At 39.2% G+C, this 21,032-nt stretch overlaps 1 protein-coding gene across 3 annotated transcripts in view; it reads right to left on the minus strand.

The window, feature by feature from the left end:
• The window catches only part of WWC2 (WW and C2 domain containing 2), an 85,649-nt gene that overhangs the window by 51,748 nt on the left and 12,869 nt on the right, over positions 1 to 21,032 (minus strand). For all 3 annotated transcript variants that reach the window (XR_016465922.1, XM_090138909.1, XM_031607466.2), the window contains exon 2: positions 7,516 to 7,625. Coding sequence is in view for 2 of the 3 variants with exons in the window: in XM_090138909.1 (XP_089995035.1) it covers positions 7,516 to 7,625 (110 nt within the window). In the remaining variant the exon portion in view is untranslated. The remainder of the gene's footprint in view (positions 1 to 7,515; positions 7,626 to 21,032) is intronic.

Below are 21,032 nucleotides of genomic sequence, written 5' to 3' on the forward strand. Positions count from 1 at the left end.
TGTATGGCTACCATCAGAGCCCATTTTTGGGGCTGCAGGTTGCACCATGTTATCTCACCCATACTCCCCAACGCTGCCCATTCTTGTGTTCTTTTGCACAGGCACCCAACCCTGCACAAAGCCTATTCATCACACTAGGTCCAGCTACACACACACTGGGCCAAAACCTGAAGATAAAAGTATGTGTACAATTTCCTGGCAGGATAGGTGAATTGTGCCAGGTTACTGAAGGTCCAAGTAGCCAGTATAAAGAAGAAAGAAGAATCCATCAGGGGAATGAAATGGAGGTCCTTTCTTTTGGCAGCAGCAAGCCTATCAGAATCTCAATAACAGAACTATTCATCCACCAGAGTCCAAGTGTAGGAAACAGCATGGACTTCAAAAACTCAGACCCACTAACCAACTACACTGCAGAGTCCTCTGTTCCTGGTGGTTCTCCCAAAGCACAGTAACTGAAGGAAGCACGTGAACTAAATCTGGGTTGGCGTTTGAATAGTCTCCGATATCCTTGTTGTATTAACATTGCAGCTATCCCACAGAATTGGATTGAGAAGGAGGGCCTATCTGGAAAACAGCTCACAATATGCTGAGAGCAAGTCCCTGGAGAATGCTACAGTCAGGCCAATCTGGAGAGAGCTGCAGTCAGAGATTGCAGTGGTATCCTGCACAAAAACGTCTCAAAACGGCACAAACAGAAACTCATCAACAACCCTTTGATATATAACATCAGGAGAGGAAAACTGGTATCTGATACCAACCATCGTGGGGTGATTGAAGTTAGCTCAATGAAGGGTGGTGAAAGCAATTTTATAAACAGCATTACATAATTGCTATGGATATGTTTATTTTACAAGTATATCCTGTGTTTCTTGATAAGCAAACTGACTTTCAAATCTCCATTTTTTTGCCTGCCATCAGACAATAGTACAGATAGGAAAAAAACAATGTAAATATTATTTCGTCATACTTCATCTATAACAAATATTGCAGATAGCTGAGATGCGAGCCTTAAATAACAGTAAAGGAACAAAGGCACTAGCAGCAGTTTCAGGGAGAATAACAGCGTGTTCCTGGACTAGCACAAGGAATGCACTTCATTGTTTACATACCAGAGGCTTTCCAAACAACTTTTTTTCTTATTCCTTTTTCTCTCCACTCCCCTCCTTTTTAAAAATGCTTAGTATTCAACCTCAAAGAATAAGAAAAGCAATTTGCACCCATACATTTGAGGAGGTATTCAGAAAGAAATATTACATTGTTTCAAAAAGATGCATTTTTTCAATAGGTACATAAAAATAAAGAGTAGCACATTACAGAGAAGCAGTTTCAATAAGACTGTGCAGCCCAACAAGATGACATATAGAGTGTCTTTAAAATGATCTAAAACATCGCTGCATACTCAAAGAAAATCACATTTTACCATGTAATAAGATGGAATATGAGCTCTAAGGAGAGACATGAAGGTAAATTCGGTTATTCAGAGTATGAGTATGCTCTGAACTGAGCTCTACAGTTTGTTTCCTGCCGTAGAACTCACACAAGAGCAATGTCTCCTCTCTTCCAAATGCCTTCTTCACTTTTCCCTAAAATAATTCTGTGCTTGAACTGAGAAAGTCAGCAGGCTTCTAGCACCACCCAGCTGCTTGCTCTCTCTCCCCGGATGGGATGCAGGAAAGAATCAAAAAGGTAACACTCTGAGAACTCGTGAGCTGAGACAAAGACAGTTTACTAGGTAAAGCAAAATCTGTGTATACAAGCAAAGCAAATGAAGGAATTTATTTCCCACTACCTCATCAGCAGTTCAGTCACTCCCAGAAAAGCAGGGATCATCATGCATTTCTTGGGGAGACTAATGCCAGCACTCCCACCATTCTCTCCTCCGTTTTCCAGTCTCCTGTCACCTTTCATTGCTGAGCATGATGCCATACCGTATGGGCCATCCCTCTGGTCAGCCTGGGCCAGCAGTCCTGGTTCTGACCCAGCGCAGCTCCTTGTGCTCCTCCAGCCCCCTCCTGGCAGGGCAGCACGAGGAGCTGACACATCCCGCCGCTTTGCAGCGACTATCATCACAATGTGATGCTGCCACTATATGAAGAAAAAATCCAAAGCACAGCAAAGACATACAAAGAAAATTAACGTAATCCCAGCCAAAACCATGACAGAGATGAAAATGAGAATGCTTCCCAGCTCTACTGTGTGAGCATGAGCAGATTTCTAAAAAATATTTATTCATAGATTTTTACTAAGAAACCTTGAACATGTTATCCTTATGGCATGCTAGTTGCCTCTAGACATCGTGATAGCGTATGCTTACAGATTTCAGAGTAAAATGCAGCAGAAACTGAGCATTTTGCTCTACATTATCCACGAGGTAGGTAATATTCTACTGCTACAGCTGTCAGAAATATAACATGAGAAAAAAAAAGAGCAAGTATAATCTTTACATAAACGTTAGCAGAAACATCATCTTTAATCCAGAGTCTTCACTGTTTTAGCCCTCCTTTGGTTGACTGCACAGACCAGATTACTCTAATCCTTCCCTATTAAATGGGACTCTCTATTGCCAGAGGGTGGGTAAGATAGCAGCCTGTAAGATTCAGGATAGATACACTGTACTTGGGTTTTCACCATGTGTATTTGCTGACAGTAAAGAGTCATCACAGTTGTTTCCCAAATGCTTGCATGGCACCACTTGCTTAAAAGACAGTGTGATGTATCATGGGAACAAACAGTACACAGTTTCAGCTGGGACAGAGTTGATTTTTTTCATAATGTCTGGTATGATGCTATGTTTGTGGTTAAGGAGAAAAACAATGTTGATAACACGCTGATGTCTCTATAGTTGCTGCTGAGCAGTGGTGTATGGAGCCAAGTCTGTTCCAGTTTTTTGGCTTCTCATACTGTCCTGCCAGTGAGAGGGGGTGGGGGGCACAGGGAGCTGCATGGGGACAGAACCAGGGCAGCTGGCCTAAGCACACCAAAGTGATATTCTGCACCGTATGACATCTTGCAGAAAGAAAGTTTGAAAAGAGGGTAGTTCGAGGTGCAGGATGATACTACTCAGGAACTAGCTGTGTATCAGTCAGCAGGTGGTAAGCAACTGCTTGTTCATCACTTGTTATACATATCATAGAATCATAGAATGGCCAGGGTTGGAAGGGATCATGAATCTCCAACCCCCCTGCCACACTCAAGGCCACCAACTTATTCCTCGTTATTCCTGAGCCTGAAAATCAAATTTGGAAGGAGATGAATTATTTAGGAATACACAGTGTACTGAAAGCAAGGCAGAACTTGTCCCAGCCCAGGATTCCCTCAGACTAATTATGTTGAGCCAAAAAAGTAGAAGTCTTTCAGATAAGCCAAGGTCTTAGAAAGAAAGAAGGTTTACAACAACAGGACTTCATTCTCTGAACTCTGTAAATTCTCAAAATGTAAAGGAAACAACCTTCTTGAATACCACTAATACTAATATGGAAATCACCTAGTTGTGTAACAAAGTGATCTCTCAAATTTCAAGAATTTAAGAATGAAAACCAGAATTCCAACACTTCTATGTACATCTGTACTTGCTAGCTTTTTCTTTTTTTTTTTTTTTGTTTTTGTTTTCACTCATCTTTAGATACTGAGATCTGTTACTTGGACCCATTCAGAAACAAACAAAACATCAATATAAGATGACACAGACTCAGTAAAATGTACCTGGAAGTTCTGCAGCTAGAGAACAATCCTGATCACAAAGAGGTGTACAAGGACATCAGTAATCACCCTTCCTTTCAAATCAAAACCACAAACCCACTGAAGTTTGGCAGCTAAAATCTGCAAACAAGCACATTTACAGGCTGAAGCCCCACCAACTCTTGGGACCTGCTTCTGGCCCAGAAGAGAGAACAAGCTTAAGATTGACACTTCAAGTTCTCCCTTTCTGCAGCTGCCCATGGACACACATCCCACAAAATGAGCCACACAAGAAAAGCTAAGCAGCAGTGGGGAAGGAAGGGGAGGAGGGCTCACACACCTCAGGAAGCAGAGTGTTTGCCCATCATTCCCTGCAGTCACACTGACACGACATGGGAGCAGGAACTACAGCAAGTGATAACTGCAACTGGCACTAAGAACTGCACCTGGAAATCACAGAGCCAAAACTGCTTCCTGCCTGTGCAGGGCACACACTAGATGAAAGTTCAAGGGTGTCATTTCAAAATACCTTTAACCAGTGCTACCGCAAAAAGCTGTCCTCTGAGTCCACCTGAGTATTCATTCCTATCCCCAGGTCACCTTCCCTCCCTTGCTTGCATAAAGAGGGGTGTGGGAAGGAGAACAAACAGCAACTTTTTTTTTCCATGCCGGATTAGTTTCAACTCGAATCAGCTCCCTGATCTGATTCACTGTCTGGCCATGCAAATATTCATGCCAGTATAAGCAAAAACATTGCAGAGACAGAACAAAAGGCCAGAGGTAGCAACAGAGCAGGACCAATTCTTTCAGAGATTATATCAGCTTAAAAGTGTTTGCAAACCCAATCTTAAAGAGCACAAATGTTTGCACCCACTTTAAAGGCTGACGTTGAACACCCTGTAGAAAAACTGGAAAAATATGAAAGCGATGGCTTTGGCTGTGGACATGTGAAATTAAGTGGAATAAGAGGTTTGTGTGACTTTTTGTATTGCTTTTTTAACCGTATTATTCAATAAAATCAGGAAATGTTAGCAAAATCGAAAGCTAAAGAAAAAGAACGTGAGTATACTCGTGCAATGAGAATTTTAAGAGTGATAGCACAAGCTAAAAATCTTTGGACCCTCCCAAACCACAGTAAGGAGGATCGTGCACAAAAGAAATTCCTCAGTCCCTGATCACCAAATAATATCCTTTTATTCATCCCTTGAACAAAAGGTGCTACTGAACCACAGGGTAATAATTTAGGTTCTTACGGTATTAGCTATCCACATCATATGCGTGTTCTGCCTTGACAGATGGCCTGTAATCTGGTCTCCCTTGAGGCTGAAAGCATCACATTAAGATTCCTAATTGGAGTAATACATTCATAAAATAATGACCTCAGTCAGTGTTTCCTGAAGTGGGTTACATCATCTGAGAGAATCACAAGAAAGTCCCAAGGCAATCAGAGAGAACAAGAAAATATATATTTTAAAAGAACTACATAGAAATATACAAGATGATAGTAAAACAAAATTATACTTAAACATATTGACACCAAATGCACAGTTTCTCAAGCTCAAGGGAGCATTCACAATTGCAGACTGCTCACAGCCAGCTCTTACCCTTTACTGCAGGAGGAGAAACTGAGTTGCTGCTGGCAATCAAGGACAGTTAGCTTTTCTAAAATTTGTATATGAGAAGGGAAAGCAATGGGATCCTGGGGCACATTAAAAAGAGTGTGGATAGCACATCCAGGGAGGTGATCCTCCCCCTCTGCTCTGTATTGCTGATGCCACATTTAGAACACTGTATCCAGTTCTGGGCTCTCCAGTTCAAAAAAGACAGGGATCTCCTGGAAGGAGATCCATGAAGGGTCACAAATACGATAAAGGGCCTGGAGCATCTCCTGTATGAGGAAAGGCTGCATGATCTGGGGCTATTCAGCATGGGGAAGACAACTATGAGGGGTCTGATAAACATTTATAAATATCTAAAGGGAGGTTGGAGACAAAAGGCTGACACCAGGCATGTACTGAGAGGACAAGGAGCAATGGCCTAAAACTTGGAACATACAAAGTTCCATAAAAGCATGCGGAAGATCAGTAAGGGTAATAGAGTTCCAGAACAGGCTGCCCAATGAGGTGGTGGAGTCTCCTTCTGTGGAGATACTAGAGCTCCATCCGGACTCCTACCTGTGCGACCTATTGTGGGGAACCTGCTTCAGCAAAGGGTCGGAGTTCATGATCTTTTGAGGTCCCTTCCAAACCTGCAGTTCTGTGATATAATATTTGAACCTTTCATTACAGAAATTTGACAGAATTTTTATAAGTTTGCAAGCTGCAGCCTAGTACTTTTTCTCATGACACCACTGGAACTTTTGTCACTTTCCACCTTCAAAAGGAGTGCACTAGGTCTCGTCCTGTACACTAACTGAAATTCCACCGCTGAAATTTTCAGCCTTCAGTTTTTAACATAAAAGGAGGGAACAATCAGAACTAAGACATTCTGAATTTACAGTCTTTTGTGCTAAGCTCTAGCTTCCTGCTCATTATGTGTTTAATGGTTTTGTCTGAGAAATCTAGACATCTACTGTGGCCAGTAAAACTGGCCAATCTTGATTTATCAGACTTACAGCTGAACCCAACAAAAGGAGCTTAAATCAGCTCAGTGACAGAACAGACAACCAACCAGTCATTTAAATCACACTTTTGAATACACTGGCCGCATTGACAAGATGGCTACTGACTACAACAGCAGTTTAAACATCCCAGGCTTGATTCATCTGTGCATACTTTTAAAATGCCTCTGGGTAACCAGCCTCCTCTTCAGCTTTTGTTCCCGAAGACCACTGGTCTCTCAGCCATCCTTACCTTATCTAGTGATCCTTCGCAGTTGTCTCTGCTAATCTGAAGTATCTCAAAAAGCCACAGACACTTTACTATTGTTTAAGCACATTGCACTGCTAGCACAAGTGCAGGAACCTACATTCAGACATCCTAAATGGAATCCCTTCTATTATGTTATTAAAGATCATTTCTAAGATGAGAAAGGTGTTCATCAGTATGGACTAACAAAGACATAAAAAGAAGACAAATGCTTTCAGTAATACATTCATTTAGATGCGTCTAAAATGCATTGCATTTCAAAACTTTTTGCTATAATTTAGTATGATTCAGATGTAACTTGCATGCAATTAAAAATGTATGTAGAAGGAGGTGCAGTTATCCTGCCTCTACCAGATTTTCTTGTAAGCCTTATGAAGCCAATAATGTTATACAAAAGGTCAAATTTTCCCCAGCAATTTAATTCCCCATTCCCTTTCCAATTACCACAAAATACAGCATTATTTATAGACTGAACTGTATTCTACAACTTTCTTAGAACTACAGTGCTTCTGCCAGATTTCATGTTCAAATTACAAACAGCCCCCACACTCCATGCAATCTGAACTAATAGCTCCTTTCAGTAGATGGACTGAAGTCAATTTTTGGTTATACGTATCTGACTGTACTTGTATCCATCAGTGCTCATTGCTGAATATTTAATAGCCACTCAACACCCTATACTTTACAAGTACCAACAGATGTAAACCATCTTTATTTGCCATTTATTACATGGACTTCTTCCACAGAAAAAAATTAAGAATCATGTGAATAACTATGAGCACACCTTCAACCAACCCCAAGCCCACGCACACAAATGTGATAATTCAGTGGCAGAAAATCATTAATTGTAATTATAGTAACAATTCTCACATAAGAAATCTTTTCCTATTCTCAGTCATGCTTGAAGGAAAGTCTGATTGTGATAAGTCTTTTTACGTGATCAATATGGCAAACTGAAACTGATACTTACGGTTGATGTGATCGATGTAGTACACACCAATCTGAGGATCATATGCAGCTTCCCACCCCCATGGTAGTTCATCCCCAACACAATCCGCAAACGACAAGGGTTTTGTTAACCTGAAAATAAAGAAACAAAGGTAAGTTTCTCTTTGCTACACATTTGTTATTCATATTAATTCCTATTATGACAAACATAATATAAAAATGGTGTGGAAAGAGAAGATGTATTCTCCCTCTATCTCCCCTTTAAAGTTTAGGCTCTTGATTACTTTTCCCTATTTCAGCCTTCTGGATTCATCAACTCCAAGAACATAATATAAATTACTCCAAACATTTCATAGTATAGGCACTCAAGTGAGAAATTCACTGCACCATCTTTTACATTTGACAGCTTAAAATTAAACAACAACCAATAGCTTAAAAAAAATTAATAATCTACACTCCTATTAGTCCTCAGGGGAACTGGACTTTTCAACCTTGAGTCTGTGATGACACCACAGGATTTCAAAGTAATCTCTTCTAATGACCTCAAAAAAATCAGAAAATATAATTAAGATGCATCTAGCAGCACTCACCAATCCAAGTACTAGAACAAAATTAAGAGCAGTAGACATTTTATAAGCTTTATTTAATGGATATTCAGATGTTAATATGATTCCTTTTTAAGAAGATACATAATTAACATTTTTCATTTTAATAATCTGCTTGCAACAAGAAATAGTTTGGTAACAGTAATACACAGAACTTTTTCCAACTGAGGCTGAGCAAAGCTTAACATCATCATGTTTTTGTTGGTTTTGGGGAAAGAAACGAGTATTAAGTATTGAGTTTCCTCTTGATAAACCCACAGCCATGTCATCCATATTAATAGAAATAACAAAAGAATTAAGACTTTATTATCAACGTAACGTTTGTACGTAATTAGAATTCTTAAAAAGCCTGGAAGTAGGATTACCAATAACAGTTTGAGGGACACATGAGCATCACCTCCTTTGCTGACTTGAAGTATGATTTCTATCACGACATGAAGACAAGTAAAATGCAAGATAGAATTTGAAAGCCAAGAGAGTTATGAGATAATTGGAAAGGAAATAATACCTGAGAGCAAGGGCTGAACGAATGTCGCCTGTGTGAAGATCATTATCTGTGACATAATAACATATAACAGACAAACTGCTATTACATTCATTAACCATGACCCAGGAAAAATAAGGTTTACTGCACTGTAATAGTGGATTAAGTGCTGCATCTCAGGGCACTGATATTCCAAGGTACTTTACAATACTTTTTCAGTTGGTGGTTATCAATTTACACGCTCTTGAAAGAATGCCAATACTCAAAAAAGGATGACCTAAAGTCCACGTTCAGTGTACCATGAAGCTGAATTAATCGTCAGAAGGCTGTTTCTTTTTAAGTGAACTTTCATTGAGTTTAAGTATTCTCACTTATGGGGCAATACTTTTTTTTTTTTAAATAATTTTTGTAATTCCTTCCAAGTGATGATTAATTTATTAGCCTTAAACTCATAATAGCAATTTTTCTACTCAGTGCTGTACAGCTGCATTTCAGCAAATGAGAGAAAAGCATCCTGAGGGCCAGGGAACAAGAAAAGTGTATCTTTGTCTCAGGAACTGGCTGCTCCCAATTAAGTCAGGAGAAAATCTGTAACTCCATTATGTAATTATGCTGTTGCCAATCACTTCATAGATGCTCTAGGAAAGCTAGGGGAAAAAATATGGCTTACATATAGAGAAACTATAGCACCACCAACCATTTTGTATTTTGAAAAAATGTGAATGTTACCTCAGACTTTAAACAGTAGATTCTGCAGTTATACATATCATCATTAATGATTAATATTCTCACTGACATGAATGCAAGCTGTATATGCATCTAAAATTAATGAAGAGGCTGATGATGTTGTAAAATGGAAACATAACTACAGATTGACAGATTGCCAATGGAATATGGTTTCATCTGGACAACTTTATGCATTTTCTTGCTTGAGATACTCCCTGAGACCACAAAAATATACAGAAGAAATATTTCTTACTGAAATCAGTGTCTACAAAATCCAAGAAATTTACTATGTGAATACTGTCTTTCTGTTAGGATGTGAACAACTCATGGTATTTCACACTTCTGTGATCATCAGAGTGCATATTCTTCAAAATGAGTGTGCGTATTACACTCATGCACATGACTTTTTCAGCACATTATTCTGTGCAAGAACACTGTATTCTGCTGCATTCCTTCTCTGACTCCATTTCTCTCCAAGATCTCTTGAAGGTGCTTATAACACTGGATATTACCCATATTATGATTAGGACTCTACTTTATCAACTGGAAACTCCAGACTTCGGTCTTTGCTCCCTCCTAAACTCAGCAGACTTTTGTAGCATATTTCAAGACCTGATTCTATCCATACACTGAAGAACCATTGTAGTAGAACTAGAGATGTTTTGCTTAGACTGACCTAATGTGATTTATAACATATAGGGATAGAGCACATGCGGAAGAGAAGAAAGTAACAGCAGGCACATCTCAGAAAACTGGGGGGTCAGGAAGAACATGAAATGCAAACAACAAATCTGAGGCTCTTCTTTTCCTCAACTAGAAAGGACAAAAATGCAAGTTGGTAAGAGGTGCATAAAAATACCTGTTAGCTATGACAAGGTTCAACTTCATGTCTTTTAAAAAGACTTCCAAGAATACCTTCTTTGTTGTGTAATGCTTGACCTACAGTTAAGACTTGGAGTTTTGAATTCAATTACAGCTAAGGTCAGTACTCAACTTCTATAGCAACTTCAATATGCATTTGAAAATTCTCCAAATCCTAGTTATCCTCTACCCAAAATAACCTTATGTTCCTTGCCTTACAGCAATAATCTAGTAAGACACCTATCTAAAGTATTATACAGATTAATTTTCATACCCATTCATTCTTGTACATAAAATGATAAATAACAATGCACAATACACATTACTTGCTTTCTCTTACAATGAAGGACTCACTATTACTTTTTTAAAAAGACTCCCAGCTGTTCTAAAAAAAAAGACATATCTTCTTCATGCTCTAGGAACTGAGTAGACAAAAGTTACATCTATTAAAACATAAATAAAGAAACCCAGTGACCACATGTATATCTACCCATATCTGGCTCATTTAACCATACACAGACCCTTCAAGAAGGCTGTACAGTAACTTACCAACTACACAATACAACAGTGACACAACTTCTGAACACCTCCTCACAAATACTTTCAGGTAGCGCAAGGTCATGGAATAGGAATGATCAACATCAGCTAATTTCTTACTTATTTTGAAAAAGAGTAATTGAAACTACTACATTCTTATTTTCATTCAATTGCTCAAATGTAATATTTAATGATCTGGTCAGAAAAAGGAATGTAAAAATAGAAGAAGAAAAGTGTTTAAATTCTTTACTAGACTTCCTAATTTAGTGTTCAAGTTGGATCTTAAAGCCAATTCAACCCTGACCCCACTTTCTAATGCTTCAAGCATTGTGAATTTGGAAGATCCATAAACCCATCTTCTCATCCCATCCCAAATATGCTGCCCAAAATTCAAGCACCCAAGATGGATTTCTCATATAAAACTCAGGGGTGCAGTTCATCTCATTAACTTTAAGGGTTAGTTAACTTACCCAAATTACTCCTTCACATTCCCCTATCGAGACTAATTCAGCACATCTGTTCAGATTGAGGATGAATCACACTCTGAAGGTTTCCCTCTTTTCCTACTGACTACATAGACTGTCTAAATACAAGGCTCCTGATCCAACAGAAGGTAACTAAATTTAGGCTGGACAAACACTTAGTAGTAATGCCCAGGTAGCCAAGCACATGCAGAACTGCAGATATATCTCTGCACTGTAGGCTAGGGCAAGAAGGAGAGCACTGCTTTCCTCAATGGCTGAGATCTGTATCCACTGGCAGCACAGAGTTACACTACGTTGGGAAGGTGATTTTCACTTTTACAAATCAGTGTCTGAAGCTGAAAAAAAAAAAAAACAACCAACACATTCCCTAAGTTTAAAATGTGGTAACCAGGCCATTTACCTGTAGAAAGTGGCTGAGTTTGAATGCTCATAGAACACTCTTTCCCTACATTCTTTGTTCGTTAAGTCTATAACCATGCAAATCCCACACACCATTTCTCTTTCCAAAATCTCATTCATGATTCTGTTGATAGGATCTCAGTTTCTAAACACCGTGTTCTTAGCACACTAGTGCCTCTTATTCAGAAACCAGCCCAAGACACTATGTACAACATTTGTATTGCTTAGGTACATTCTGTTTTAATAAGGGTATTATTAAGATAAACTATCGCTTCATTATGGGTATTATTTTGAAAGAGTAATCCAGTGGGCATCTGCATGACATGACAACACATCAAAGAAGGACTTGCATAGTGGCAGGCTGTATTATTGTAGCAGTTGGTCTTAAATAACAAAAGGTCAAGAGTCTGTTTATCCAGCTCACAAGGTTTCTTTCCGCAATCACTTTTTCAGTGAACAAATGCCCATATTTAAAAGGCAACAAACATGCATGGCACCTTTTCGATAACAAAACACAATAACCTAGTAGTTAAAATTAAATACTACTCCATTCTTTACAAAAGCTTTCAGTAATATCACCTGATGCTGATTTATGCCGTTATCCAGCATAGCATGTGCCCCATCAGTCTCTTCTGTGTCACACACACATACACACACTGATGTAGGTAGGTAGACACACCCAGCATTTACACGTAGCTGGCACAGCACCTTGGCAGCAGCGTGCCTTCACTGCTTGTAGCACAGCAGGTACTGAAACTAACTGTAGAATAGAAATTCACAGAGGAGCTATGTACGTTTAGCTGAAAAACACTTATTTGTTCCATCAGCAGGTATTTCCCAGATACATTTAACATTTTTCACTCATTTCCCAGATTTCAGATCACTTTGTTCCTGGTAATAAAAAGATAAAGCAGTCAAATTTCAGACAAAGAATGGAAACCTGCCTTAAATGGGAGAAGGTTCCAGTTTTCAAAAAAAAATCATACAGGTGCAGTACCATTTTTAATAGCATGTTGTTTCTATCCTATGATTCCTTTAAGGTCTCAAATACTTATGAGAGACTGTAGACTCTAAATAAATATACTTTTTGGGTTTTAGAGCATTTCTTGGTTTAAAAAAAACACAACAAACGTACAGACATGCAGTTAAGTGCTTTCACTAAGAGATGTATGTAAGTCAGCTCACTGCCTTGCAGCAACATAGAATGGCTGGACAACATTCAGTATCTACTGCTGGGACCACACCTCTCACAGCTGTTTTACAAACTCACTTGATTTCTAGTACTGAATGACATCTCCCATAGTACAAACAAGTTATGGGTTTGTGTAGATAGGACAAAACCACATGCAATCATTTTTTAGAGCACTGAATAAACACTTTCTTCTGTATAATTTAAGCAAAGTACTTGAGGTTGTTTTGAAATGATTTACTAAAACAGCAGTGTGATGAATGGTGGTTCTTTCTTAGCTCTCATTCAGAGAGCTCCCTTCATTCAGTTCAAGTGGTGCTGCCATGCAGCCCAGCCAGGGCTGCCCACTGCCCCTGCTGGCTGCTCCTGCCCAGAGGCCTTCCTACAGACCTGCTCAGCTTCCTACGCTGTACCATGGCACACAACCATCCACATTCAGTAAAACCATTTGGAGCACTCAGTAAGTGCTGCTTAGAAACAACAAGCTGATACCTCACCAGTGACTGGCTTTGGAGACAAGCAGTAAGTGCAGTAGAAAACTATTCTCAAATGTTTCTCAAATGTTTTCTGGGTAACTGTTGCTCCTGATTTGTTAAAAATATGTCACTGCCAGAAGGATGAAAACAAGCCAAGTGACCTGCCTGCAACTCTATTGCAACAAGAAGTCCCACATTCAATATACTTATGCATCACTTTTACTAAATGTCTAGGATACCAAAAAACAGAACTCTGAAAAACACTTGACTGCTTCTAATAATTTTTCTACTCCAAACAGAACCGCTGTAAGACAACCCAGCCAATGTACTTAACAGAAAAGATGCACTGCGTGTTGAGAGCAACAAGTTCTTTAAAACAAATAGCCCCTTACACCTGGAAAAAAAAAAAGGAAAAACCCAACATGAACTTGGTGTCAGCTCACTATCCCCCCCACAGGTGCTTCTGAGAAGGCCACTGCCTGAGTGGCAGAGACCCAGAGGAGAGGAATGCTTTGGGGAAGGAAGGGACCCACACCCACTGCCCGCAGGACCAGGTCAATCTGCCAGCAGGTGTGGCTTTCTGTTTCCTCTTCCTTCTCATTATGATAAACTGTTTTTTCCTACTACTTACTATCAGCGAAGGAAAAAAAAAAAAACCAACACACTGAACACAGCTGTCCATTTTGTTACACCGTTTTAGCAGTAGAAAATACTGAAAGAAACCAAACGCTTAAGTGAAAAGGAGAACAAGTAATCTTTTGTAGGGAAAAAAAATCTCTTTACTCATAATTTATCCCCTCAGCATTGCCAAGTTCAGTGCAAAGAAGATAGCTGCAAAGATTATGGGATGGAGGAGTGGAAATGGGCAGTGCCATGAGTGTTTTCTCCTGCGTTCTACTTTGCCGCAGCAATTGGTCCTCCACTGGCATGTAAGCACTATAATATTAGACACCTGGAATGTCAGGAATGTCTGATAACCATAACCTCACAGAGGGATAATTCCACAGCCATAAATCAGCAGCGCAACCTTTGAGCTTTTCCCCTGGAAAGCTCAAATGCAGTGACATTATGAAAAGGCTATTATGTGCAGTGCAGCTATAGGTTATTTGTATATGTGCTTGGACAATGTAGAGGGAACCCTTGTTGTCAATCAAAAAATTAGCTATTACTACTAATCTAAGGCCATAAACCCCTTGATATGATTCCAGTGAACTTTAATGTTCCCAATCCCATGGCTGCTGCCTGTGAACTTGAATTGGGAATGTTTCCTCTATCTGTCTTCTCCCACTTTGCTTCTCATTTCATACATTTATTATCAAACTATTTCTCTATAATAGGAAGACATACATTTAGAAATGCATGTTTTAAGAAGATAAATACAAATCAATCAAGCGTAGGTTTGTGAAACTTAAAGACACAAACTCTCCAAAAGTTTCTGTAGGCAAACACGAGCAACATCCATCCAAAAAGCTTATCATTTGATTGAGACGTTATATAAAAAAGGGAGGAGAACGACCACAGGCTGAAATACTTATGATAAAGGATTTTAAATATTTATTCTGCTCTTTTGGATGATGTGTCACTTGGATATGACAGGCAGTAAGTATTGAAAGCATGCTTCATAGCAGCTAGTTAACTGTGAAAGGGTTAAATTACAGGACATTACTGTGGCATGAAAATACCATCTGGGAAATTCCAAAAACGAATGCAGTCAGAACTGGGCAAAAAAAAAAAAAAAAATCGTAACAGTAACATCAACATTAAAAGATCTTTTCTATTCCCAGCCTTTCCTTTTCCCTCCTTTCCCTAATTTCATATACACACCAGTCCAAGTGAACCCTACAGAAAAGAATTTTGAAAATGCTGCTCTCTGAACTCCATTTTCCTCCTCCTGCAGACAAATAATTGCATTGTAGAGGACCTTTGGATTTGCAGAGAGGATATTATAAACACTCCTTGCCCAACTCTGCTCCCACAGAAGTCAGCAGGACTGCTGCCCATTCCAGTAGCCGGAAACTTAAATCTGTGATGAGCACTTCTGAGAAGTACCATCCATCTGGACATCTCAAATAACCTCACAAACATCCCACTTCAGCACTGCAAAGTGCTTGGGCCAAGCACACCAATCATTCCACAAGCAGGGAAGAGTGAACTTGAGTTAACTGCCCAAGGTCACTGAATTCAGATGCAGACCCACCAACTGCACTCTTGGGGATACTGCATCACGCTCTCACCATTACTCTCAATACTGAGCTCCTCATGATCACATTCCTTGTTTTTCACCCAATCTCCTGTTTTATGATAATTTTTAATGCATACCTCATGAAATCATCGCATACTTTGCAGTATCCTGCAGCTCCTGTTGCAAAAATACAGAACCAGATACCAGCTCAACCGGTATACAGACACTTGGCCAACACCTGGCACTGGTGAACTCTATTCCCAGATACTACTGGAGTAGTAGCAGTCTGTAAAATGGACTAACAGCTATTCACCTGGAAAGGGCCCAAACACACCACTGATGTGAAACAACTGCAAGCAACACACAATAATGAAAAAAAGAGAGGGGAATATATTTGCATCACAATACCAATAAAGAGACCATTAAAAAGTCTGATGGCTCTTGGTGCAGATGGTTCAGAAGTTCAATCATTTCAGCTATAGTTCCAAAGAAGGCAGCCTCTGGAAAAATGCGTACATCTTTGAGAGTGGAGTGATGGAGTCTGCAACAGCACAAGAAGCACAGATACTACAGATGGACACAAATCACGAAACTGCACTAAACTGAGATAACAACTAAGGGCAGGTGCAGTGGCTTCACACAAATCCACTGCTGAACGTAAAAATATATGGTGCTGAGGTGTTAAAGCACTCAGAAATCACAACCGCGTGAAAGATTCAGACATATGCCCTGGCCCACACTTAACCCCTCTCTCCCATTGGTTTAATACATACAACTCTTGTTCTTAAAGCATTTATTGAAATTGAATTGCCTTTCTTTGTATAAGACATGGCAAAAATAATATTATATTTAAAAAAACAGAGTTCCTTCAGCGCCTCTACTGTTTTTACATTCTTTATTCACATTATTAATTGAATCCAAGTTTTAGATGAAATTTCTTCCTTCTGGAAATATGGTTGGAGGAATGGGAAATACACAGCAATTATGTAACAGGAAACATCCAAGGGCTCTCCTGTGACTTCCCTTCCCACACATGCATCCCAGAAACTGCCTTCAAAAAGGGGAAAAAAAGGGGAAAAAGCTAATCCACAACACCAAACACTACACCAAAACCAAGAATGAATGCAGCAAGCTCTCTAGTAGCTGATAGCAGGAATACTGGACGTACTCAATTTATTTCAGCAAGGCTCTCCATTTGAAAATGAAATAAACCAACTTTTACCTCTTGTGCCAAACTGATGACATCTTCCAGGTCAGATATGCTTTACAGATCCCAGCAAGGTAAAATTTAATAAATAAATAAATAAATAAAAATTAAAAAGCCTTTTCTGTACCCCAGGATATGATCAATGATCACACATCCCTCTTACTGAGTGTGTTTGGCACAAGCAGTTGTTCAGAGCAGTGGAAATGCTTCCAAAGCAGTAGTTTCAAAGATTGCTTAGGAATTCTAAGAGTCACTTGACAAGGGAACCCGGGTCTGTCAGAAGAGCCAATGCTCTGCTTATTATACTGGAATAGGGCTTTCTACCTTTCCAACAAGTAGAAATGCTCCCTTCAGGTTCATTAGCAGTTGGCATCATTGGTTTAAAAAGATAATTCTACTTCAAGTTCAAGAACTATACTTCAGGGAATATGATACATATTAAACCTATTCCCCAGCTATGGCCCCTAAATAGTACAGGATAAATTGTCAGCATTTCTTCAAAGAAGCGTACAAACATCGAAACAATATTCACAATACTGCCATAAAGATGCAAAAATGACATTTTACCAGTCTTAACTTTCAAAGTGAAAGCATATGTGAAAGAGGGAAACAAGAGCACCTGAACGAGGTTATTTTGCACATTTTTAAATTTAATTGCTTAAGCTAACACTTTGAAATGCCAAGTAAAAAAAAACCACAACAATGAGGTTACGCACAAAAATCACTTAAGAGATTTTGTATCACTGAATCACTTTTAATTAGAGCAAGAGACATTGAGTATTTCTGCCAACACCACTGAAGTTGCTCAGCTCTCTGTGGATGGTTCTTTGAATCAGCATAACATTTGGCAGAAGTCAGAAAGCCAAACACAGCTTAAATGTTACTAGGAGAGGATGCCAGCATTTCAGATGCGTGCACTTTGCTACAGGAACTTCTCTTCTGAACTCACTCTTAGTGGCACATGCAAAAGGACGAATTAAACTTGCTATTCCTTCCTTTCCTGAGGCTGTTGGGATTGGAAACTGGAAATCCAAAGACAGAAACTGTGTCATATACTGCACTCTTCTTGAGTAAGTTTGAAGAAACTTACACAGAAGCTGCAGACCTTTATATTATTACAAAATTTAAAAATTTAATTACTGATCGAATAAAGCTACTGAACTAGTAGCATAGTTTAACAGTGTGGTACAACCCTCATCCTTTAGCATCATAAAGGAACACAAAACAGACAGATCTTAAGGGTTAATTTACAATAATGATAGAGAGAAGAATGCTCTCCTACTGGGAAGAGGAAAAATAAAAAAAATACTTTGGCCTTGTGCACACACTTTAAACTGGACCCATGTTAGTAAGGATTCTTAAATCTGCCTCACTGCAGACATGACAGAGAAACTGCAAACGCATAAGCAAAGGTATCTTTTAAGTCCCCTTAATGCATTCGTACTTAACCAACATCTAGTATTCAATATTTTTATTGATTATTATTATTTATATTTAAGGGTTTTTTTCCCTTAGTCTTTTTTTTGTTTGTTTGTTTGTTTTTGGCTTCTGTTAATCACACAAAGGATTTAAAAAATACATATTGCTTTAAATTGGCGTTTCTTAGGTTTATATTAATCCCATTTATAGCAAGTAGTGTGGTCAATCTTGAACTTCAGTAAAAATTTAAGACTATGCTAGTCAAGAGTTACAAGCAAATCCAGCAGTGCATCGCTGCTACAAAGCTCACAGCAATAGGCACCACTGAAAGAGTACTCATAGCTAGTCACCCCTTTATGACACAGGACCAGTTCTCTGTCTGACCTAGCCTTGTACTAGCAGCCTACAGTCCAGGCCTGCCTTCTTTTGATCTACCAGTCCATGGAAGTCACCACGAATTATTGCAGGGACCTGTTCTGTTCAACATCTGCATCAATGATACGGAGGACGCATCGGCGCAATCTCATCAGACTTGCAGATGAATCCAAACCAGGGATAACAACCAACACTGCCGACATGACAGCCACTGAAAAGGAATGTGCCAACAGGAACCTTAAGAAATTTGGCAGGGATAAAGACTCAGTTCTGAATGCAGGGAGGAAAAACCCTTTGCAACAATACAGTCTGGGACTGCTCAGCCTGAGAGCAGCCCCAGGGTCCCAGTGGGCAGCAAACTGAATGTGAGTCAGCTGCCTGCCAGAGCAGTAAAGAAGGCTCACAGCCTCCTGCAGATCAAGAATAGTGGTTTTCCCCCCATCCCAGTCAACGCTATTAGACAGCACCTTAAAAAATACATTGAGTTTTGGTCCCCCAGTGCACCTGTACTGACATCCTGGTGACCCCAGAGTAAGGCAGATTGAAGAAATAAACTAGGAGTGAAGAGACTGTATGATTCATTTTCACACCATCCTAGTTGGCAGGCAGTTCAGTACTGCTACAAGTGCCAGCACAAGAGAAAGGGTGGAACCACTGCCCACCACAGTCCCAACTCAGGCTGTCTCAAGGCTTGTTCAGAGCAGAGCATCCAGCAGACACTGAATTCTGGTCCTTCATGAGGATTGCCTGCAATACTGTAATATACATAACTGCTAGTACTACTACTCCATAAGAATAGGCTATTAAAAAAAGGTAAGATTAAGCATGTAAAATTGGAGAGGTGCTTAATTACAGCATGCAGTTTTTTATGCCTTGCCATGGTCTTCACAAAGGACAGAATCAAACCATGGATGTGATTATGCTTACCTGACTTTTTCTAGGTTCGCCAAAACCAAACCTCAAGATTATACTCTTCTGTGAGAGGCTTTACTTCTACCATTCTGATTATTATTATTTTTAAGTCAAAACTGGTTCCTTAATGAGGAAGTACTCCAGAGAGTAAGGAGAGGTTGAAAAAATTGCTAATGATATCAAAAGCTACAGTACTCTCTCAAATACTGAGCAGTGGCACTTCCATAGAAAAACAGGGCCTAAGCATAAACAGTTGATTAAACAGTAATCTCTCACCTTGAATATATCTTCTGTACCAGGAGAGGCAAGTTGCCATATAAGCAGTGTTACAATAAATCCAGCTGACTAGAAAGCTGCAATTTCACAGGCTTCTGGTATTTCTTACACACCGTATTTTTAAATGATTACTTCATAAAAATCACTTAAGTATTTCGCTAAATGTAAAGTTTTTACACAGCGTGAGTAATGAAAGCCCTCAACATCAGCTCACTCAGTGGAAGTACGCAGTCACCCCGTGCCAGGATAAGCATACATCTCCATTCACCATTTATTATTCTCTTAAACTGAATGGGAAAGATTGCTCTTAAGAGATAGCCCAGATACAAATCTCCACTATCCAATTACTTGTGTCATCTCTTTAAACTTTTCAATGAAAGTCTCATACGATCTCTCATAAATCAATCTACATCAGTTGCTTTTGTGAAAAATCTTTAACATAAATATTAATACTCGGAGATGCTATTTTTCCTATTCTACATGATATCCTCAGGATCCTTTGGGAAATTACCTCATGTTTCATTCAAGTTTTTAAAACAAAATGTATCTGCTTGGAGGCTAGACTTTTGACTCTCCTACATCAGCCAATTTCTACAAGTATTGGAAAGCTTAAAAAAAATGGGGCACTGTAATGAAATAGGAGTCAACTTCTAGCCCGTTGAAAAATGCCACGAGATATTTCAACACTCTACAGTGTATTAAGTAAAGCAATTAAAACAAATACAAGGAAAATTAACAGAGAGATGTGTACAAGCATGGACTTTGACCTAACAAGGACAAATTTCCAAACTCACAACACTAAATGCAATTCTTTTATAGCTGATGTGCAAGCACTGAGCATGGCTAAAGCTGTGCTTTAGAAAGCATGTGAAAAGGTTAGGGAAGAAAAAGAGGATCGTGATTATTCACAGTCCAGCAAAAAAAATCTGCTTTCTGCAATTCAGACTCTGGGGACTCCATAGTAAGTTTCAGAGAAGAAGCTGGAATTTCCTGATCTGGCAGATATAACTTAGGGTGGGGGAAGGATAATTCTCAAAAGAGCTTTTAAATATGGTCTTGGAATTCTGCCGGACAGAACAATGATTGATTTAAATCAGACATAAAGTGAGAGATTTGATCTTCTGTCAAGTCTTAGAAATGGCAGGAGTTAGAGGAATCATCAGTGCTGCATGCTTCCTTAATGAAAAATCCATTCCTTTCACATTTTGTTCCAAACATTTCAATGCGTTTGCGTGACTATCATTTCATGCTTTCAGTTGTCAGTACACTAAGCATCTCTCTTTACGCCATGCTGAAGAACCGAACTTTCATAGGCAAAAACAGCAAAGAGGCTTCTGCAAAAGAATAATGCACTTAAATTATTTCCTAATGGTGATCTGCATACCTCTTCCATTGCTTTTAGTACA

The sequence above is a fragment of the Phasianus colchicus genome, chromosome 4, assembly GCF_987193195.1.
Source record: "Phasianus colchicus chromosome 4, bPhaCol1.hap1.1, whole genome shotgun sequence".
Taxonomy (NCBI): Eukaryota; Metazoa; Chordata; class Aves; order Galliformes; family Phasianidae; genus Phasianus; species Phasianus colchicus.